The sequence below is a fragment of the Botrytis fragariae genome, assembly GCF_013461495.1.
Source record: "Botrytis fragariae strain BVB16 chromosome Unknown tig00000006, whole genome shotgun sequence".
Classification (NCBI taxonomy): domain Eukaryota; kingdom Fungi; phylum Ascomycota; class Leotiomycetes; order Helotiales; family Sclerotiniaceae; genus Botrytis; species Botrytis fragariae.
In genome coordinates this window covers 36,932-60,590 of record NW_023500988.1, presented here as the reverse complement: position 1 = coordinate 60,590, position 23,659 = coordinate 36,932, and the positions used below count along the sequence as shown (strand labels likewise).

Genomic DNA, 23,659 nt, shown 5'->3' with positions numbered 1-23,659 from the left:
TTTTAGATCATGAATACCAGGTATACATCGTACGTCTTACACCGAGCACCATCTCATCTATTCGCCTTCTCCGATATTTCATGAACTTTGGCGTGCCTTGAATCTTTTATCCCCGATTCTCTCGGTGTCAACATGATATAAAATTGTGACACGGTTGAAGATCAAGAATCAAAAGAAATTTCCTGATTATCAAACACAATCTTTCTCGCTTGCACAGTATTGTCCACCTGGGTGTATGATAATCCCTTTCCTTCCCAAAGCGGTAACATGGAGATTTCAAGCAGGTGTCAAGCAAGCAGATGCCAGTTGCACATTGTTCCTGAGTCAATAATTGCCAAGGAAGTTTGATGTGTAGGGCAGGTATAGTGTACGATTATTCGATGAGACTCACGAGAGCATAGAACACAATCTCGCAATACCCTACCGCTAAACTACCGATACTTCGCAAATATACGTAAGTAGATTTCCAAATAGTCTTCACAAGGCTTTGATCAATCGACATTAGATCTCTGAGATATTAACATAATTCTCATGTAAACCCTTTTTTCATTTAAACTCTTGAATGAATTGATCAATTTCGCAACTTGAGACGATAATACTTGCTCATATTGTTTGAAGTAATGCTGTGTGTGTACTTTGTAGGCTTAGCCATGTTCTCGAAACTTAAATTCCATCGAGTAAGGATAGCTTGATTACACCATAATTCACCATACTTCACTTTACTTCACTTCACTCCGTTCAATCGTATCATAACCCTTTCCAATAATCTTCTCCTTTAGTATCACATCTCCAAATACCCCTATTTCGTCTTCCGAGCCTATCAAAATCAACGATCTCTGATGAAACGTTTCTTCCTTCAATGCGAATACTAACATGACTCAAAAGACAGATGGATTCCATAGGTGATAACAAGTATTTACGTCCAGATTTTACAGTCACCATGTACGAAATGCTAACCTCTGAGTTAACCTTTTACAAAATGAACTGAATTTAGGTACTGAATATATGGGGAAGTGCCAAAGCATCAAACTCCCTAAACTCCCTACCTATCAAGTTCGATGGCTTAGCTAATGAACTCAATGCTATCGGCATTCTCCTCGTCATAACTTCCGCGATTTGAAAATCAACACACGAAGATCCGCTGTACATCCACTCGGGGTCGTTATTCAATTCGGACTAGATTCTTGTCTTTCGTATCATGTACCTACCTAGAACTATGTGTTTTCTCGCAAGCTTCACCCATAATGAGACAATCCTCCTAACCTTACAAAATAAAGTAAGATGCTAAGATCTGACAATGTAGGTACTAAGTAGGTCACGCACCTCCCGGTCGAATCCCCGCGCCGTCTTGCCCCCAAGTTTGATCTAATCTACTACCGGTACCTAGTTTTTACATTCTACCCATCGCCCCCCGATAACGCTCATAACGCGGGGTAAATCTGTCAATCAAAAAATCTATTCGCTTCCTCTTGAGTCTAAAATCCTGATGCTCCAAACGCCCCTCTCCCTCTGTCAAATCACGCACCGTGTTTTCTCTTTTGGAAAAAAACAAACTACTAAAAGAGGGAACTCCGTCGGTCCGATTCCCACCTTTTCTTTCAAAAGAACCCTAAAGTTACAGCACGTGCTCACCTCAGGCTAACATCCACACTAAATATCCCCAGCATTTCACTTTGCAGCCCCCATTTTGTGGGGACGGCTACATACATCCACTATGTCCACTGCAGTCAAAAGTGAAAGTGTAAAATGCACACGTAGCTAACTCGTATGGGTAATTAGGTGGACAATTTGCAAAAGCATATCGGAAGTGGGATGAATGTTCGTATTTTAGTGGAGTTCCGGGTTGCATGGAGGGGCAATTTGTTTTTCCGAACTGGAAAGTTTGGGACGGGAGGATGGTCACTGGTGAGGCTCTTGGGCATCTATTGTACGTACTCTTTATGAAGAACTCGAATCATGTTTTCCGGAAAGTCAATCGATCGTACTGTGCGGATCGATTCATTCACTCCGTACAGGTTGTAATTGAGAATCGACGGGTGTCGCAGGCGAGGGAGGCTCGGAGGTTAGTACTTCGCACGGTCGAACATTTCATGAATTAAATCTTGGACATACATGAGAAATGTTTTCTTCGCAGATTTGTTGCATAATTCATAAGTTCAAACTAGGTAGTGATTGATAGGTTACATCTACCAAGGAAAAGCAAGGAGCAACCGTGTTTCGAAGCGTCCAAAAAAGGGCAATACTTCCAGGTTCTCAGTCAAAAATACCACTCAAGATGAACTCGGTGCTTGGAAGATATATTTATATTAAACATCGCTTTTGCACCTAGACTGTGATGTGATGGCGAGTATGGAGATCTCCTCCGCCTCCAATTTTGCTTACTAGATATAAAAGATTTCCATCGTGAGATATCGCCGTAATGTAACCTACACCCAGAAACTCCCCATCTCATTCCCCTGGTTGCACCTGCACCCGTTTAACCTTCATATGCCCCTCAATGGTACTGTGTGTATCCGCACGCAAATTCATTCTACTCAAACTCCGGTACTCTCAATCGCAATGCAATTCTTTCAATTCATTGTACATTCTTTCACTTTCGAGCCTCTTTTCCATCATCGTAAATGTCTTAATTCCTTTCTCTTGTCGTCTCTCCTTGGCTCGTTTAAGATTTCCTCCTCCTGCTAGTCATCTTCATGATTTCGTACCAGATTAATTCAACCAAACAAGTATGATTTGACAAAGTACCAATTCTTCAACCACGTGAGATGATTTATACATGTCTTGAAAAATGACCACGGGCGTGCATAATGTATCGTGTGCCAGGTATATTTTCAACCCTGTCCACCACCCAAGAAAAAGTCCAGTTCGCTTGGTCCACCTCTTTGTTGTTCATTTTCTGCAAGTTGTTCCAACAAGCTTAGGAAAGGATCTTTCTCCTCTCCACTTGTTCCTGTACTCCCATTATTTGACCTTCCTCCTGGTGTCATACCTTCCTCCCCCATCATACCACCACTTGTTCCGCCCATTCCTGCGAATGAAAAATTTCCACTATTACCCAGATGTGACATACCAAACATTGGATCAAAATCTGATTCTTGCCCGTGATTCAAAGAGAGCGATGGAGAAAAAGTATATGGTTGCGATTGATTCTGACTAGGTGGCGAAAAGGGTATTTGTGGAAGTGTAGTCATTGAACTTCCTTGATTGGAATAAGATGTCGGATCATGACCGAGTAAACCATTCTGTGGTAGTGGTAATTGTTCAACCGATCTCCCATTCGGTGACATTAGAGGTCTTTCTTTTAGACTATTGGTAAGAGCACGTTTTCGTGCAGATGATGAAGATTTGCGTTTAGAAATAACAGAAGTTGAATCATTCGAGCCATTCGAGCCCGTTCTCCCATTAATAGAACCATTCCTATTTGATTGTGTCGGCGCATAAAGGTCATGACCTTGATATGCTTCAGGATTCGGTGTCACCACATCCGCAAAACTGATATGAGCCCCATCAAAATATTGGCCCAAATCACTATACCTATCGAAAAAGTCTTCCAAGTGAAAGACTGGACTAAAGCGCATCGGATTACTTCCAAGACTTTTCACTAGATCGGAATGGCATCCATAGATAGTTTGTAAGGTTTCTCGTTGATGCTGAACTGAGGACCATGCATATCGAAGCTCGGAAAGTTGTTGCATTTCTCTGGAAAGAAAATCGGCGGAAGCGGAAAATACTTCACCTTCACGGCCGCCTTTGTAGTGCGTCCCGTGAACATGGACAGTACCAGCGGTACAAATACAATATCCGACGAATGCGGGCCATTCTATCGATGCGGATTGTTTTCCGAGCTCCACCAATTCGGCGATTGCGTTTGCGTGAAGAAAACAAAGATTTGTGGCTTCAATTTGCCAAGATTGATGTTGACCGGTTCCAGCTAACTCAGCGAGGTCGATAGGAAGAAAAGGTCGATATATCAGGCAATGTATGAGATGATAAATAAGTTTGCTGAGGACGAGAGTTGTACTGTCCGGTTGCCCAAAAAGTGTATCAACAGATGTAAAGACATCCTGTGTACCGCCTGCCCAAATATCCAAGTCTTGGCGAATTTTCGAGAGATTCGATAATGAGTGCCATGGGAAATGAGAGTCGCCTGTTTTGATAGCATGATAGTCAGTATTCGTACAATAATGAATTGTCGAACAAAAATGATTGTTGCGAAACTTGCCTTTTACACCGCCAGCTGCGAGATAGCGGTTAGTAATTCCTAATATTCTCACAATATCTATGAGCATTCCAGTGCTTCCTTGGCTCTTCTTTCCGTTGCCGAAATGAAGATTTGAACCACTTTGGAAAAACTCTCCTTCGACGGGAAGAGCGGCTGGATTGGGTGACCAAGATGGTAATCGCAACACAATAGATTTATCGGCAATTAATGATGGTCGTTTTGATCCGCATGCTGTGAATCTATCTATCAAATAGCATGTCCAAAACAATCTTCTTCGTAATTCTCTCTCGACAGGACTAATTCGTAGGTTCTGATCCAGTTCGCGATGGAGTTCTAGCGCAACAGCCATTCCAACGGCGTTCGCTATGTACAGTTAGCGAGTTGTTCAGTGGTTGAAATTTATTGAAGATGTACCGAGCATCATGTATGCCTTCTTCCCTCTTCCAGATGCTGTATAAGAAATACCAAGAAGTAATAGAGCCTGTAAATTATCGATAGATGGTTCGTCGAAGTCTACTTCCGTCCTTGCTCGATGAGCATAATCTTCACTTAATCTCACTGCGGCAAAATAGCCATTTGGATGGGAAGTATATCTTGAAGAAAAGTCAGTCAATCGTCATATGTAAACCAATAATTTTAACATACCTTGCGCTAACAGCGTAAATTGCATAAAGTAGATATGTTGGAATTTGGTTTGACTGAATTCGTTGTCTGATAGAAGTTTCGTCAAGTATATGATAAGATTTCCCATGGCATCGAACAAAGTAAGTATCCAAAAGGACATCTTGTTGGACTGATGGAGAGGGTTCGCTGAGAATATGTCAATTGAAAAGGAAATTGTAAATTATGATAGGATTTAGATACCTTATGGGTGTTGGAGAATATACAGCTGATTCATCTGCAATATTTGAAATGGTTGTCTCCAAATGAGGTCGTTTTGGTTTTGTATCTTCGTTAGGACTTTCCGCTTCACCCCCACCAGAACCAGAAGCACTCCCGTCATTGTTTGGAGAATTGGATTTTTTCTCATCTCTCAATTTTCGTTCCAATCCATCGACTCTCTTTAATAAAGCTTCCAATACATCCGTCTTGGGTCCACGTTTCTTGGGGACAGCATCTGTTGGGAGAGAGAAAAGTTAGGATTAAGTGTTTCGAATTTCTTGAATGATATAAACCCCACCATAAATACAAGGGCATTGGAAGACTTGACAAGCTTCGCAAGTCGGTCGCAACCGATTGCACTTTATCTGGAAAAACTTTTAGTATCTCGGAAGAATTGCGCCTGAAGCTGAAGCACGGTATGACCAACCTTCCTCTTTCTACAAGATTTACAATTCATTGATTCTCGTGGTTCGTTGCTCATACGTCGTGCTGGTAATCGTTCAATTCCAACTTGCGCTGGCCTTCCAGACATGGTATCGAAAGGAAATTCCAAGACGACAAGAAAAGGCGAAAGAAGAAATTATTGTTGTACAGTAATAATAAGATTCGTCACATCATAAAGATTGGTCGAGACGCAATGCACAAAACATTACGAGTGTGGTGGTTTTGGGGGGGGGGAAGTATGCAAATAATTTCCGATTCAGACTTGGTCAAATGGATGATGTATTTATGTATGTACGTCGTATCCTCTTCGGTTTTTGGTTAGGTATTGGATGTTCGACGAATTCTCGGGTCGATGGGAGCTTCCCAAAGTAATGGTAACCGTTATTCGTTCGCCAATTGCAGATGTGATCCAATTACAGAGATGATCGGATAGTCATCGACCGAAATACTGCTCTCAGGGATATATTCCAGGCTATTTTCGTTGATCAGTTGACAAATTGACGGTTGACGGTTGATGGTTGATATATTATGGTGTTAAGTTTGGTGAGAGTTTGCATTCAAGTATCGAGCAGAGGGAAAAGAAAGTATATAATTGGAATTAGACGTGGCGGTTCGTGGTAATGTGTAATGGGCTAGGATTAGAAGTATGTGAGATGATTGGTATCGGTGAGTAAGAAAAGACAGAGCTCAAAAGTACGGGAGCATGAGATGAGGGTTGTATGTTAAGGGTTAAGAACGAATGCGCCGTCCCACCATGTCCTTGTCATAAGAGGAAGATGGGGGTGTGATCACTTGTTTAGAGATGCAGAAATATCGTACCTGGTAAGAAAGTAAAAAGATTCTCGAAGGAAAGCGAGGCACGACAGCAGTTTAAAAAAAAGACAGGGGGATATTCTGGATACTTTGGTAGGGAAGATTGCGGGGAGGTTGAAGCTAGAGAGAGAGAGAAAGCTGTTACGATCTAGGTATGTATGCATCCTCAGGGATTGTTAGTGCATTGTTGCAAATGAGACCTAGGTGGTATTACATTGTCAAAAGATTTTTGGTAGAGGTAGTAGAGGAGGTAGTGTCAATGATGATGATGGTGGTGGTGGTCATGATCATGATCTAATCCTTCATTTTGAATGTGCCGTTCTTCTATTCTCCCAAAGTTCCATCCATTCGTGCAGATATTCATCAAATAGTAAAATATGAAGGATAAATTCCTTTAATGCATGATTGGACTCGATCCGGAATTCGGGTGAAAGTAAAAGTAAAAGATGCGATGAGAACGAAGGATAATTGTCGGGTACCTGAAAGTTTACTTACTCTGTAGATACTAGATACTAGACACCAAGATGATCATGAGTCTATCGAACTTTATGGCAAAGACGTGCAAAATGCAGTAAATGCAGTATCCCACGGACCATTTACCGTATTGGAGATCGTGGCTCCGATATATCAATTGAAAAACTGGGGTTATGAGAAAAACAAAAACAACAACTGGTTCGCTGGCCTCGTTAACACACATGTCGTTTGCAAGCGCTCATTGCGCTGTACCTAACTAGTATTTTTAAACACCAGGAACCCTAGAAAAAGATCAGTCAGTCAGGACTCAGTAGTAAGTATACCGTGACAAAAATTCAAGGTAATGAGCTTACATCTCCACTCCTAATCTCCCGAATCACCCCTCTCGGCCCTCTCCTTGTTTTCTTGTAAAATTCGATTAGATCAACCTTGGTCCTTGATCTGCTGTCAAAATGATATGTTACCATGGCAGGGAAATGACCAAGTGAACCAACCGATGTAAAGGGGGTAAATTGAGAAGGAAGGATTGAAGGTAACTACAACCTTAGTTAGAAGAAAAAAAGTTACGGCGCTTTCCTGCATAATTTGCGAGTCACTTATGACTTTCTAACATGAATACCTAACCCTCTTTCTGATTACTCCGTGGATTTGGGACTGTGGCTAAGGTCGCACTATAATCTTTACCTCGCTGAATCTCTCAATCTCAGATCTCTGCATTTCTGCATTTCTGCATTCACACTGCAACGGTACCGGCCGGTACTATTTACATTTCCCTCGGTTTCCCACTTCATCACGTATTTACCTCCCCACAATTGAGACCCAAATATGGAGTAGCTCAAAATATATATATTCTAGACGCTAGACGCTTGGTCGAATGACTTGTCCAAAATTCCTGTGATCCCCGAAGCTATCCCTCATTATCCACAGAGGAGTAAAAAAAACCCTCCTTCAAACCCATAACTCATAAGGGCCATAACACACAACCCACAACTTTACCTTTTGCTAATTCCTGGGGTTATTCCTGGACCCGAGTCCCCTTGAAATTGGAATAAAATTTAACTTGGATATATCATCTTGTTCAATTCACGACGGAAGGTTATTCTTCGCGGACTTCACGGTCCTGCCAAGCATATTTGAAGTTAAGCTCTATGTAAAGCTTCGTAGTGCTCTTTGATTGATGACATAAAATCAATGATTGGAGCGCCTGCATTTTTAGATTGTGAAATGGTGAGACTGTGAACCTGTGAGACTGTAAAAACAAGACTTTGCCAACGGGTAGTGACTCTCAAGTAGAAATCCGAAAAGCTTCTAATTTCCCCCCTAGTCTCATCTTCAACGGCTTCGCTTCCGAAATCATCTTAGATCATCTCAATGCGCCAATGCGAGCCACGCTGACGACAACATTCATGGAGAGAGAAAAAATGTCTTTATGGAGATTAAATATTGAATGTAACCTCAATTACCATCCATCCATCTTAAACCATCGATACTTCCGTGTCACTTCTTCAAATTGCCGACGACTAAACCAAACAGCAATGTTTCCTCCGAAACCTCAAGAAGCAGGCCTCGGGAAATTTCCGTCATTCTGAAATGTCCGAGATATTAACGTTTTGAGAAGTTGCGAAATAATGTGATATCTTCATCTCGAAATGATATTCAAAAATATTGTAGTAGATCACAGATCATAACGTCGTATTAGAGTTATTCCTTGACCTATATAACCATCAAATATGTGGATAGCGATACATCTCATCTAACATTCATCAATAATTGTGTGATTAAGTCGCGGGAAACCAGGTTGTCCATCGATCTTAATACTTGATTTATGCTTCGAATATATGATCTTAATCCCATAAATTGTAACTTCATATCCAAACATGTTCAAAATGTTGAAATTAAGTTGGGAAGAAATGCTGCATGGTAGGTAGGAGGAATCATATGAATTGAAATTACATTTTGGACTATTTGAAACCACTTCCCCGCAAAATGCAAAGCGCCACTCCACTTCTACCCAGCATCACAGATTCACAGCCTTTTGAACACACCACAAACACGTTTTTCTGTATATTACTGTGTGACCCTTTTTCAATGGTCTGTGTTCCCGAAGTGTCTGGGGTTCAGTAATTCAGCAATCTTCTCTGGGACAAAGTCGAGTCAGTTGAATGGTGCAGATACGAATCAACTACCGCGATTTGATTAATCGTGATACGAGGTATGACATTATCCGTCTCGTCCCCTCTTGTGTAATCTTCATACCACGGATGAGGATGCTACTCACGTATCCGTTTACAACTTTACAGGATAGCATCACTCCCGAATCACTCCCGAAGATCTACATATTATGGGCCGATCCAAAGTATATTATAAAATCGAGTTGCCAAATACCCATCCCCCAGCACGCTTGACGCTTCAAGGAGTAGCATCTCCGTCATGCAGGAGACATCCATTAATCGTGACTCGTAGCTCAACAGTAAGATGTGTGTATGATGCTCCATGTAGTATTCGGATAACCTGCGTCGGACAACATGGCATTGGTCAATTCAGGGTCTATCGTCTGAAGTTTCCTAATATAAATCGGGACAATACATCCGTATACCTAGGTACAAGATACATATCACATCTCTTTCACGCGCCAGAGATGCCCAACTTTCATGATCTGCCATTTTGTTTGTCTCATATCACTAATCATGTTGAGACGAGATTGGTGCCAAAGCTCATATGGAGGTACTGGAAAGAGTACATCTAGACAACAGAGGCTCATAAGCATGATCATGATTAACTACCCAGTGCACCACCTCCTCTGTAACACTACCACTAAATGTCCGAATCAGGCAGAATGGAAGACTTCAATCCGCTTATTACAACAGTTTTGGTGACTCATCTACTACCTCTCCTAGTTCCCCAAGAATTGAGGAATAGACATACAGAAAGAGGACACACTATACTCTCAACCAAAAATGCCAAGTTACATACAGGTGACTTGCCGACTATTGCAAGCAACTCAAGAAAAAGCCCCTCCCAGAATTTACATCTCTTCTTATACGTGAGTATCGTAGAACGGAATCTTTCCATTCAGCTTAACATATGATAGACGGCACGTATATGAAATGGGTCCGACGTCCCGTGTATTATGATTCACACTCATTTCAACGATTAATTCAAACAAGAAGATGCCACGGTCGGTTCGGTCCGCCACCCTCTCTCCGCAGTGATTTGAACCCACTTCAACAACCCCCGGTGGGACAATTACTGACATCACAAGTATATTGGCATTTCCTCCTCTTCTTCTTATTTTTTTTCTTTCTCTTCGACGAGACCTCAACAGATTTACACTTGGATCCAAGCCATTGCCTTGGGTATCGATTTTGTATCCATCTTCATCTTAAATTTTGTCAATAATTTATCAACTAAGGGTACATTCATTTATTTATTAATGCTCTCAGACAATTTACTTTTCCCACCAATCTCAAGTTAAGTACTTGCAGATTTTACAAATTAATAGAATAACTTTTATTAAATTTGCATACGCATGTCATCTTGGATAATACCCCATATTTCCCCAGATTTATGCACTTCGCGTGGCTTCAGCTATTGTCAAGGTCTTGTCTCAAATAATGTAGTTATTCCCTAATAGGGATGAGGTCTACATCTACCTGCCACTTACGAACCTCGTGATCAATATCTTACTACATGTATTTTACCTCAGAATTAGTGTTTTTATAGCTGTAGTACAGTAAATTTTAGCTTCTATGTATGTAGGATACCACTAGGTATCTGATGATCTGATAATTCTTTGAAGGGTCATTGATTGGATTTCAGCCTCAAGTCTTACGCAATTCCCATCTCACGTCTCCGTCCCTTGTATCTTAAGTCGGGATCAATTTGAGTTTTTACTTGCGAAAGACACCCAGGTCGTGTTAGATGATCAGTGTGAAAGGATATTATCGACTACCTCGTTCAATTTCAATTTATCCTGCATTTGAGATACTTTGACGGGTATTTTTGATTTACAAAGTTGATGAGGTTCACTAGCTCCTAGAACAATACCTTGCTGTCAGATTTATGGTTGGATTGCTGTGCAATGTGCCAAAGATAAACATTAATTCTTCAAGTCAAGTGACTGTGTCAAAACTACCTTACTCATAATGTTGGCATTTAATCTTGGGTCACTATGGGAGCGAGAGAAGCCCATTGCCGCTTTCTTTCCCCCAAGGTTTAAGCTCTCGCTCTGGTATTAAAATCGGTTGAATTTTTTAACTAGCAAAGAATATCAAATAATGTATTTTTCAGACCATGATTGTTCATATCACAGGAGTTGCATCAAAATGATGAAATTTGAATGACGCTGGCCGTGAACCTAAGCGCAACATCGCCGACCAGCTGTTATGCCAGTGCCATATTCGCTACTATTTGAGAATCACTAAATTTCAAATAGAAAGAAATCTGACGATGAAGCGCAGTAGAGGCGTAATTTCAAGAGCGCGGGTAAGGAGAGTAATTTCGCCTGGAACTCGACTTCATTTTTGTGTCCTACCCGTTTCCCCCTCGACATCCCGAGGGCCTTAACACGTCAAATACTCAAAATTTACTGGAGGGAGATCATTGCAATAACTCAGGGCTGTACATTTTCAATGGTGTGATTTCTATAATTGAAGGAACTGCAAGTGACAACCATTCACCTCTTGATTCAAACCCTCGAATTGACGGACCGATGCGCCTTTAAATTTCGTTCGATATCATTCATCATTTTCTTATACTTCACCGAAGTTCTTCAATAGTCAAGAATAACCTCGCGTGTTTTTCGGAAAGTTCATAGAGCATCATAGTCCTCAAATTCAAGAAGATCGCCGATTGCGCGCGTGTGATTCACTTTGTTGGCCGTCGACTGAGCTCAACTCTTATCTTTGACACGAGGCTCATTCTCTCTCATTTAACCATCAGCTCGTTCTCTTTATAAGTATCTAAACCGGCCATGGCTATTTCTGTTCAACATAATGCCGGAGTGATTGACGGTCCATTCCTAGATCAAAATATTCCAAAATTTGAAACTCTGCACCCAAGCAGAAAAGTCTCAAAGTTAATTACGGTGCTTAACGAGCGGAAAGTGAAAGGAGAGACTTAGATCGGGATGGTGGAAGGGATTAAGAAGTTTGGCACAATAGCTAGCCTTCATTATTTGTATCTTTTACGAGCGAGAGAGAGATTCAATAGAGTTGGCTTGTTAAGTCGGGGTGGAGGAGAGAGAGCGGAGGAGGGGCAGTGAAATTTCGGGACGATTATATTCCAGTCAAACATAATTGTTTTAGAAAAGTAGATTTTGAGTGATTGGGGACTTCTGAGTTCAAAAATTCATACCGAAACCTCGAAGGTATAAATTTAATATGCACCTTGGAAAGCAATGAGCTTGGAAGATAGGTTGGGAGATTTACCACACATTCCAATGGAAACCCTTCCGTCTGCTTCCCAAACAACGACGTGCAAATACTACAAGTCTTTCAAGACTTAGTCTTAATCCCTAGAGGGTTTGTGATGAAGGAAATGATGGTACAACAAGATAGGATGGTATGGGCAACAGGATATTCAAATATTGGAGTCTTCACAAATCTCATACAAGATACTGGTACAGTGAAAAGGCGGGGTAGTGATTCGTAGTGGGGGTTTTCATGACGGGAATATTACGAGAGAGAAAAAGCGCGCATTTACCTACTCCAACCAGAATTAGAGCAGATTAAAAGGAAATGTCTCAAGGCGTAATAAATACATCTGACCGATATCTCTGATAATGTTGTGTCTTCCACATTGTTGCATCTAATTGAAAGACTAAATTCCATGAAATAAAAAGACAATGCAACCTTCAATTCCTAATCCTTAACCCTCAATCCTCAATCCTCAGTCTAAACATGATCCCGACTCTTTACACCTGAAAGTGCACAAATCCATAGCCTAATCAATGAAACCACCCCCACACTCAAGTCTCATCTACATTCACCTCGTTCGTATATTCGCGGTTTCGCCCCACTGCATACCACTCATTAACGCCTGCCTCATTAAAAATAGAGAGAACACCACACCATGCACTGATATCATCACAAGCGCGTCGCTCTTACTTCCAGATTCATATACAGCCTACCCTAAGACAAATCCACTCGCTTTCGAGAAATCAGTATAAGCCTCTCCCACTTGCTAACCTAACAAAACTATATGGAACGTTTTGTCCGACCAATAATCTTAGCGTCTCTACTGTTGTAAAGGCACTCGTATCAGCAACTCCATAAGCTGTCCATCCACATCCTTCTGCGACAGCCAATGGGTCTCCTTTCCTTGGTCCATGAGCAAGGTCAACGAATACTTTTCCTTGTCCTCTAGAATCCCTTCCATTAAAGTATCTGAGAAGAGGTTGTACCAAATGAGTCTTCTCGGGTGGTAAAGCTGATATTATCGCAAATGGAATGTCGGATTTTGTAACACTTTCCATTGAAGTGAAAGACTCGACACCCGCCGCCAAAGGTCCATGTGCCTTGAACCCAATTGTATAGATTTTTCCAATATTAAGGCTCCTAAGTGCGAATATTACCGACGCGGCATCTTCTCCATTACTCGATAAAATAATAGCAGCTCGATCTTTATATGCCGAAGGTGCGAAATCACGTGTAAGAGTTGCACGAATACCTTTCCATGTCGCATTATCCCCTATGAAAGTTGATGATGGACCTTCACCTCGCACAACAATAGTATCAACAGCTCCAATAGTACGCGCGGCGTCTGATAGCATCGGTATGTATGGCTGTGAAGATGGAAGAGGTGGATTGATATATGCGCCACCAAAATTAGGTTGTAAACAGAAAGCTTCGACGGATCCTTTGACACCTCGATCTAATGATGCAAAATTATGTGGTAACCCTAATTCATTGAAACATTTCTCGAAGAAGGTTGCTTGAGGAGTGGTGCGGAAGGTCCCGATAGCGTAAATGTTTTTCTTTGGCAATTGACCCATGGTTGCTAGAGCACCATTAATCTCTGCGGCACTCATTTGACCTGGGGCCGCGACGATAGGGAGTAAAGGATGGGTGATAGGTGAAAAGACTGTATTGAGAGCACGAGATAATTGTCCGAGTTGTCCCATATTGACGGCAGATAATGGAGGTCCATCAGGATAATTGGCTTTGATTTGAGAACGAAAGTACTCAAGTTCATAATTCTCAGACATAGAATTAATAATGGTAATCATCTTGACAATATCTCCGTATTTCCGGCTCTCTTGGAAGATGTTTTGAGCCTGAAGCGATGGCCATTTGAATGTTCCGGAGAAGTCATGGAATGCCGAAATGATCCTACTATTTCCTCTTTGCTCAAACAATCTTTTTCTAATATCCTCTGGTAACCAAACCTCAACATCAATATATTCACATCCCCACTGTATAGCTCGGTAGAGGTATTCGTAATAGAGTTCCGGGTTGTCCATAGGAAATCGACCATTTTCTCTCGTACATCTGGTCGTAAAAATTATGGGTAATTCTGTACGCTGTCTCAGTAGCATGACTTGTTCCCCAACGTAACTCAAGCTTGGTACAGAATTGAACGTTCCATCAGTTAGACCTTCTTTTAGTAAATCGACGCGAATTTCTACTGCATCTGATCCAACTGAAAGAATATCTAAATTAGATAATGCCGTCCGAACATCTGGGAACGTGGTAGATATGAAATAAGTTCTCGGTTTCGTAATGAGTGCTTCATGATGACTTATTTGACCCAAAATGAATGCGATAAATCGTGAAAGATCTCTTCGGAAAAATGGTGTCTCTGTGTAAAGAAATTCATAATCTGTTGACGCCGATAGATTTAAATCTGGTGGCATCCCCAAAGCCACACAATGAGCATTGATAGCGACGATTAATGAACGATTTCGGGATTCAATATCACCCTTTGCATCACTTGCTGCTATTCCTATAACAGTTCCATGATCTTTTTCTCCAACATCCGAAAAGCTGGTGGCCATCCTATGTGGTTTCCCCAGTACGTCCGCGAAAACAGGAACAATTCTATCTTGGCCTTGCCCAAAAACAATTACAACTATCCTCTCATCTCCCATACCAGCTTTACTCCCATTAATAATTCCATTTGTGCTCTTCGGCCGCGTAGGCGTCGGAGACGATTGTTGTTGTTTGGTTGCCATAGATTCGCTGGAATTTATAATTGACAGATTGGAGAATTTTTGAGGAAGTTCTTGATGACCTCCAGAATTTCGGACGAAAGCTTCTTGACGAATAATTTTGCCGGTTGTTAGATTTGAAGAGGATGGTGTTGTACCTGGGTAAACAGGCTTAAAGTATTTCTGACGGTAAAATATTAATGAGGTACTATCGAAGGCGCAATATGAATGGTGGCCTCGAGTATTAAGTTCGGGGTTGGCGATAGTTGCAGCTTGAAAGTAGAATTAATATCTTGTTTGCGATATTAATGTATGTACCTTTGTAGGTATGTATAAGTCCAATAATCTCAAGGTTAGGATAAAATCGATTTCATACTAAATTTCTCTGTACTACATGGCAGCCCGTGATTTTTAAATAAAAGTGCGGGAGTGACAGTGATAGACATCCGAGTTGAAAGAGAAGGTAGAACTCTGGGCCAACTTTGAGAGGAAAAGGTATGGGAGGTAAAATTGATATCGGATATTTCCATGCACTGCACTGCAATATAATATTGAATTGAGGTGTGGTGTGATTGCGATTGCTTATTGGGAGCTCGTTGGTTTGCTAGAGAATGTTCGAGAGGCTGTCGAAATTTCGCCGGAGAGTTTTCGATTAAGTTTTGGAAGGGGGATGAAGGGGGGGTGGTTTAGAAAGAAGGCTGATTGAAGTGATGAACTATTGGAAGAAGTTCATGCAACGGAGAATGAAGAATGGTAAACGGAGTTATGATCTTGATAGGATTTTAGAGACAGGCTCGATCGGGCGATTGCTTCGTTCACTTGTGTGTGTTGATGCCGTTTTTTCTCTATCAATCTCTTGTTCTTTAGATTGAGTTTGCCCTTCTGGTGTTGGTAGTGGCGTGTGTTTTTCCTTAATCCATCGAGTAGCGAGTAATATTCAAGCCATTCTCATGCAATCTCATGCCAAGTTCAAGGTGGAAAAAGAGAAAGAAATCTCGTCCTCGGATTGAACAGCAACGGTTATGGAAAAATAGAAAAGATAACAAACTCACTCTCGGTGAAGATTGTTCCACCGACAAAGCAGCTTTGTTTAAAGGGAACCTTGCGACCCTGCATATAAATTTGAGGGCGATAGGTTTAGATGTGATGTTGAACTGGGGGGAAATACTAAGGGGAATGCCAAAAGATGGGGAATTTGGAGAAGTGGAGGTAAAATTGGTCGGTAGCCAGGGGGTAATAATCTTCCGCCAATGATAATCTCGATAGGCAAGAAAATAGATGGATATTTCGTTTTTTATAGTTGTGGAAAAGGATTCAACAAATTAATCCCCGAACACCTTCCATTCAATATATTGCTTGTTCGTTTCTATGAGGACGGATGGATTGATCAAAAGTATCATGTTTGAGGGGAGACGGTGTATAGCTTAGACTACTCATACCGAGGGATTAGATACCGACCTTTCTTCGTGTAATTCACATACAGCAAGATAGATAGATTATACATACATGTTGATATCCTCATTTTCTGTCTTGGTCTTGCTTACCTAGATCAGTATACCTACAAATTGTACCTACTTAGCAGAGAATAAGATTACTAGTCAGGTTCTACAACTCCAAGCCTTTGAGATCCTTGACATCGACAAAGCCTTGGTAGTCCTAGAAGAAAAGAAAAACTGACTGGAAAAGACAATCAGATTGAATTCTATGAGTTCTAGAATAACATCTCCATATGCAGATCAGCGGCGTAAGGATATAGATTTCACGTTTTGGTGGTACGTTACACCCACATAGAGAAATGTAGAAATACTTTGAGAATACTTTGAACGAAGGATTTATCCATACATTTTGCCTGAATACCCAGTAGATTTTCATACGAGTTTCAAATTAATTTCTTCATCACTCTATGGAGTTGTATCGACATCTTCATGCGAATGGATTTGTTTGGTGGATATTGACATACATACGTAGTCAAGATCTCAAATAATGGAACGGTTTTGTGGATGATAAGTTTATGTGGTTAGTACACTCTGGAAAGGACCTTCTCGTTACTCAACTGACAATGAACTTTGGAAAGTTTGGAGGTTGAATTGTCTTTATCTGGCATGCAAAACATCCATCAACCATACCCCATTTAACGGAAAAATATATTTAGAGTTTTGCCTCTTCACCTGCTCAATCAAATCAAAACATCGACAATCCGTTATCCTTCGGTGCCGACCGAACATTTCAAAACTTTCTCTTTCTCATCTCAAGATTTATGTCATCTGAGCGGTGGAAGGATCATTTACTGCTTGTTCATAAGATACTTCCACCTTGGCTTGCAGTTTTATTGATATTTCGAGGATAACCCACATGATATAACCATGTGAAATAGGAGTTTTAGGATGAGAAGTCTCTCCTAAGAGCTTCTTTATCTGGATGATGGTGCATAAGATGAGGGAAGTTGTTGAGAATTTCGTTCTCTGTATATCCTTTGGATTGAGAGATACTTATCGATGCTCCGAAATTGATTCCTGGGAAAAGGAAGATGGGCGAATGTGTAAAGTCTACATCTCACAAGTGTGAGTGAATTCTTCCAGTACCTTTCGATGAGAGGAATCAAGCCAGAACATCACTTTTGTTGTTGTGCATGCCACTCCCTAGATTGTCACTCCCCAAGTCTGGTTTGACAAAGATACATACAAATACCAACGTCAATACGGGACTCAAGACAGAACTAGATTTCCCACAATTTATTAATCAACATGTTTCCCTCCCGCAAAGATGGCAAGAGAGCTACCCCAGAATATCACAAGTTGAGGGGTAAAAGCTGACTTCGTTGAACATGGGGAAAAGGTCGGTCAACAGTCACATACCTATCAATAAAAACTTCAAACACCGGTAACTCATTTGCCTGGTTTGTTGATTTGTATATATACGTGGTTAATGACGACGATATGTTGTATCTCACCTCCTTCACGTGTGTCGGTTCCAAGGTGAAAAGTTTCTCCTTACTCCACAATCACCCCACCTCAAGAAAAATAATCCCCCACGCTTGAAAAGTCATTGGGTTAAGCCGTAGTATACCCGATTGACACCGGAATCTTTGCGCACAAACATCTGATTCCAATTCAGTTCAAGCTGGATCTCAATCGAGATAGGATGGAATTGCTTACACATGTATCTCCGATCCGATCCGGCCATTCCGGATTCCGTTCAAAAATGAATGAGGTCTGATGTCTACCTAGGTGTGTAGCAGGTACGAAATAAACGACGTTACCCATTAGTTTCCAGAGGGCGAAACTCACTAGAAGGGATTTTTTTGATTGTAGTAGTCTACTGTTTTATCTTCTTTTTTCATTCACCGTTGGGCGAGCATCTCAATTATATGATTGTCGTGTTTCGAAAATTCTAGAAACTCAATTGCTCATGTCGTTTGGATTTTTTTTCTTCAATCTCCTTTATCGATTAATCTGATGATGTCGCAGCAGTTTGATTTTTTGGCCATCGCCCTATCGAACGTCATCTTCCCATATAGTCGAACGCCACACCCGCAACGCCTCATAGAATTACTTGGTATCCACTCCTCCAAATTCTCCAAATCTCCAATTGTAACCCGATTTCTGCACTCCAATTTCTCCAACCATGGAGTCCCCGATACCCCGTATGAAAAAGTAAAGGCCATCTCAATTACTTCCTGTGGATGATCAATCAAATTACTTGACTTGGACACGTCAACAAGAGGGACTTGACTACTCACCACTACCCAGAAGTTGAGATAATGTCACCGAGAAAAGGACCGTCCAAATCTCCAAATCTCCATATCTCCATATGCTCAGCCATTGTGGGTGTCGACTTGATTCTTAAACCAAAACACGCGACAATTGATTGGAGTTTCCATTAAGATGTATGGATCTTTCAGGGGGGTTTCCTTATGGAATTGCATCCGCTCAATGGTAAATATCCGGGCCGCTCGTAAAAAAAGGGACAAACCATCATGAACGACGTCATTTCTTGGCCATTTTTCCATTTCACTAAGAGTTTAAAAATCAACCAGAATTTTTTCGAACAATGGACCACCTTCTATGGATCCTTGGGGACTCCAGAAACTCCATATGGAGGTTAGTTTTAAAGACACTCCAACTATTCCACTTTATCATTCCCTGTCGTGAATTCCTTATGACCTCTCGGACCTGGGATTGTCACAAACTGTTAGTGAGATATCACCGCCGGAGGTGAAGAGTCAGGAAGACTCGGCTTACCCCCGTCTCAAAACTCTGTCAATTGGGTAACTTTTTTCATTTCAAATCTAGTATCATTGTTTGACACGAGAAATAACAAGGCCGAGCAGCGAGCGGATGCCCATTCAGTTCTAGTCTCATGGTTAGACTGGACGTCACATTAAGATATATTTACTTACATCCTCCCCTCTGCATCCGTTTTTCGTCTCATAAGTTTTTACCTTCATCAGTTTTTTTCTATTATTTTAACTTTCGAATAAACTTTAATTTCTAGCAAAGTCGATCTCACATTGTGTTCGTCAATCATCAGTGATCATGGCTCGCTTTGGTCGCAATCGCAATGGCGGTGTCGATGACAGCCATCCATCAACTGTTGTCAATTCAGGAAATAACTCGATGGAAGCCACAACTGGAGCCAGGGCTTTCAATGCCAATTCCGAAAAGGCTGTTCATCAATACGAAAATCTCCATGTTCCTTCCATCACTTTACGCACTATATTCATGACCATCTTGGTTGCAATGGGTGGATTTATCTTTGGTTACGATACTGGACAAATTTCTGGATTCTTGGAGATGAATGTTTTCCTTGAGAGGTTTGGTCAAAGAACGACGAACTTAGCAAAATATCCTACTGGATACTATTTCACAAATGTGCGATCTGGATTAATTGTTGGCTTGGTATGTTCTTACTCCGTTCTTACTCCGTTCTTTTATTTGAGACCATCCCCCCTTCCTCACTTTCTCACTCCAAAAAATGGTACTAATAAGTTCTAGTTATCCATCGGTACCTTGATCGGATGTTTGATTGCTGGACCTCTTGCGAATAGATTCGGACGCAGAACATGTATCCCACCTTGGTGTATGATGTTTTGTGTTGGCGTTGTTGCACAGATTGCTGTTGGTCCTGGTGATTGGGTGGGAATTGCAATGGGAAGATGGTGCGCTGGTTTGGGAGTTGGTGGATTATCGGTCCTTGTACCAATGTACATGGCTGAGACTTCCCCTGTCCCTGTAAGAGGAGCCGTCATTTCGTGAGTATTCCTCTTTGATCATATCCCACATTAAAAGATTGATCTCGTATCGAAGAATTAAGGAGGGCGGTGGCTAATCAGTTCAATCACAGGTGTTATCAACTCTTTATTACTATCGGAATCTTCACCGCAGATTGTATCAACTATGGAACCGAGTCATTCAGCAGCACAGCATCCTACAGAATTCCTATGGGCGTTGGATTTATCTGGGCAATTATCCTTGGTGTTGGAATCCTCTTCCTTCCAGAGTCTCCCAGATACGATTTCAATCATAACAATGGCACAAAGGCTCGAACCACCATGGCTAGCTTCTATGGCGTCGACGAAAGTCACCCAATGATTGAGACTGAGGTAGCCGAAATCGAGAAGGTTCGCATGGCATCCAGCGGTAACCATCCATGGTGGGAAGCCATCACCGGCCCAAGAATGCTTTACAGAGTTTCTCTCGCAATGGGATTACAAATGTTGCAACAACTCACCGGTGCCAATTACTTTTTCTATTATGGTACTACTATCTTTGCTGGCGTCGGTATCAAAAACTCCTTCGTCACTGCTATGATTCTCGGTGGTGTAAACGTTGGAGCTACTTTCTTCGGTGTCTATATGGCTCGTCACTTCCGTCGTCGCGAATCCTTATATATCGCTGCTCTATGGCAAACTATGTGTTTCCTCATCTTTGCATCTGTCGGACAATTTTTGTTCAAGGACGCTCCAGAAGGGAGTTCCACAGCCAAAACTGCTGGAAGTGTCATGATTGTCTTTGCTTGCCTCTTCATCGTTGGTTTTGCCAGTACGTGGGGACCCCTTGTTTGGGCATGTATTGGTGAAATGTTTCCATACCGATACAGAGCTGTCGCAATGGCTTTCGCTACTTCGGCGAATTGGTTCTGGAACTTTATGCTTGCATTCTTCACCCCATTTATCACAAACGATATCCAATATGCATATGGATACGTCTTCGCTGGATGTAATCTTGCAGCTTTCTTTGTCGTTTTCTTCTTCCTAGTCGAATCGAGTGGAAGAACTTTAGAAGAAGTTGATGCCATGTATTTGTTGGAAGTTAAGCCTATTGGAAGTCATGCATACGTCTTTGATGCTGCTACGATGGCAACTTTGGGTACTGATATTAATACCGACGCTATGAATTTGGAGACAAGAAATGGTAAGCTTCAAAAAGTTAATGAAGCTGGCCAAGGCGGAGTTTTGCATGATGAGGGACTTCCAGCAGGAAATCAGTCTCCCAAATATTAAGTTCGGGTGATGGAGGGACACCTCGAGAATATGGGCATTTTACTGTGGGGTAGTGTTCGGATGAGTATGATGAGATGATATTCTTATTTTGTATATTATCACCTTTATATGGGTTGATGGTTAATGTTTTTTTGCAATGCATAGCGTGGGTCGGATTGGGTAGAATTTTTACATTTGTATATATACCATCATGCCGTTAATTGATTAATGAATAAAGACATCTCATATTCAACAGTTGTCCCAAAGACTTTTTATCACATTTCACAACACCTAGCATATGATTGCCGTGCGTCCGACGTTATTTTGGACCCGAGTTTGAGAGAAAGGGGATTCAGAAGTGTAAGTCCAATTGGGGATAGTATTGACTTCTCCCAGTAAGGTCGGCTTTCCTTTCCCCTATTAATACGCACCACATCGCACATCGCACCTCACACCTCACACCTCATGATTTACGTTACAACTCGACGTCTCCTTACATGCGGACAACATTTACGGTAACAATTCTTTGCCAGGCATCGAACAGGAATTGTTATGCTTTGGTTGACGACCCCATCTCCATCTAATCTTGCCCCCCACCATTTCCCCTCAAGCGTACAGGAAATCTACGACGAAAGTATAAATTTGGGAGCCGACAAAAAGGAGACACAAATAAATCGACAAGCAATTAATACATATACCCAACAAAAATATGTAACTAAAGAAGTAACAATTTGATTCAGCAATGTTGGAAGATTTTCATGCGACATTCACCTTAACTTCTGCCCCTTTTAATAAGCGCCAGCCCATACCCGGTTTCAAATTACCTTTCACCAACATGGAGGAATGGTTTTATGTCGCTCTTTATAACCTTAGGTCAAATTCGTTCCATTCAATAATTTGTGTGGACTGTTCGAAACCGATTCAAAGATTTGTAGGAGGAACATGAACAATAAAAGATTTTTTTTTCCGAATATATGCGAAAGCGGTAAATTCTCCTTCATACACCCGTATATTTCAACATTCAGTAATGAAAATGGCACAAGTGAAGAGCGCCTTCAAGAGTGACCATCATGGCGCACCTTAAGTCTAATATTAAACTTTCCTCCAAAAGAAGGATCTCCCTGTTGTCGCGTTTGGGGACGATCTGTTGTTTTACCAATTTTGCCTTGAGAGATTTATCACTTCCATGTGTCTCGGACCTCTAAGAAATTTGGACAGAGCGGGATTTGGTGGAATTTGTTGTTGACATGAGACTTCAGGCAAAAAGGGAGAGAGAGAAAGCGAGCATTCCATTTTTTTGAATCTCCTGCTGTGCTTGGAATACAAAATCTTATCTCGATTTCTATGCCCATAATTGAAATTCTTGGAGATCCAATCTTCGTGCTCGTTGCAAGTAAGCCTTGTATTGATAGATAGATGGAAACTTTGATATATCATGACTTCATGAATGAGAGAATGCTTCATCAAGATTTATCACGAAGGGAAAAAAGGAGATTCCAATTATACATACAGTATCGTACCCTAGGATCGATAGCATTGAAGATTCACAAAAGTAATTCCTTGAAAAGATCGTCGACATCGTGCGTTAAGACAAATTACCATGAGTACCAAAATTCCATTCGTGTTTGTTGATCTTAATTTTCAGGAGCAACAAACCAAGAATCATCGTCTTCTTGATCAACCATGATTCTGAATATGGAAATATTGTGAGCATACCCGAATGACAAAAGAGTGATAAAAATAAATGTTAATTAAAGGATGAAGGAGGGAGGAGGGAGGGGGAGGATAAATAGAAAGCACCCCATCCTGATAAAATTGCTTATTCGGGACCGTCGGGCTCTCAGGTCTCAACCTCGGACCCGGGATGAGGCAATGTGTCGTGGAAGAAAAGAACAACTGATTCTCTTCTATGATCTTATCAATCAACGGAAATCATACGATATATTTCAATCCTTTTAGTCACAATCGTTGAACAACTTCTTGGATCTTGGCCACAACCAATAAATTATTCCTTTGCCAGCGACCAGCAACCAGATTGCCACGAGCGTGCCGAGTTTGCCTTTTTTTTCCTTTTCACCCCGCAGCATAACATAACACAGGTAACACGGCAGTGACAACGGGTTTGCCGTGGAACCGAATCTTCTTCTAATCTTTGTTAATGTTAATTCAACGTTTGTACTCTCGAGCGCAGTGA

The 23,659-nt window shown here is 41.3% G+C and overlaps 4 protein-coding genes across 4 annotated transcripts; 2 read left to right on the top strand and 2 right to left on the bottom strand.

Moving 5' to 3' along the window:
* Positions 1–2,831: 2,831 nt before the first annotated feature.
* On the bottom strand, positions 2,832–5,636 carry Bfra_001189 (putative fungal specific transcription factor domain-containing protein; the record flags this gene model as incomplete). The annotated part of the gene is made up of 5 exons (XM_037331627.1): positions 2,832–4,585; positions 4,637–4,815; positions 4,868–5,032; positions 5,087–5,339; positions 5,555–5,636. 5 exons carry the CDS (start codon positions 5,634–5,636, stop codon positions 2,832–2,834), a joined length of 2,433 nt encoding a protein of 810 aa, XP_037195781.1.
* Positions 5,637–6,350: 714 nt separating this feature from the next.
* Bfra_001188 (uncharacterized protein) lies at positions 6,351–7,091 on the top strand (the record flags this gene model as incomplete). The annotated part of the gene is made up of 2 exons (XM_037331626.1): positions 6,351–6,363; positions 6,919–7,091. 2 exons carry the CDS (start codon positions 6,351–6,353, stop codon positions 7,089–7,091), a joined length of 186 nt encoding a protein of 61 aa, XP_037195780.1.
* Positions 7,092–12,995: 5,904 nt separating this feature from the next.
* On the bottom strand, positions 12,996–15,430 carry Bfra_001187 (putative pentafunctional arom protein; the record flags this gene model as incomplete). Its single annotated transcript, XM_037331625.1, has 2 exons — positions 12,996–15,167; positions 15,419–15,430. 2 exons carry the CDS (start codon positions 15,428–15,430, stop codon positions 12,996–12,998), a joined length of 2,184 nt encoding a protein of 727 aa, XP_037195779.1.
* Positions 15,431–19,485: 4,055 nt separating this feature from the next.
* Positions 19,486–21,710, top strand: Bfra_001186 (putative mfs monosaccharide protein). The gene is made up of 3 exons (XM_037331624.1): positions 19,486–19,882; positions 19,979–20,235; positions 20,328–21,710. Exons 1-3 carry the CDS (start codon positions 19,520–19,522, stop codon positions 21,484–21,486), a joined length of 1,779 nt encoding a protein of 592 aa, XP_037195778.1. The 5' UTR covers positions 19,486–19,519; the 3' UTR covers positions 21,487–21,710.
* The last annotated feature ends 1,949 nt before the right edge of the window (positions 21,711–23,659 follow it).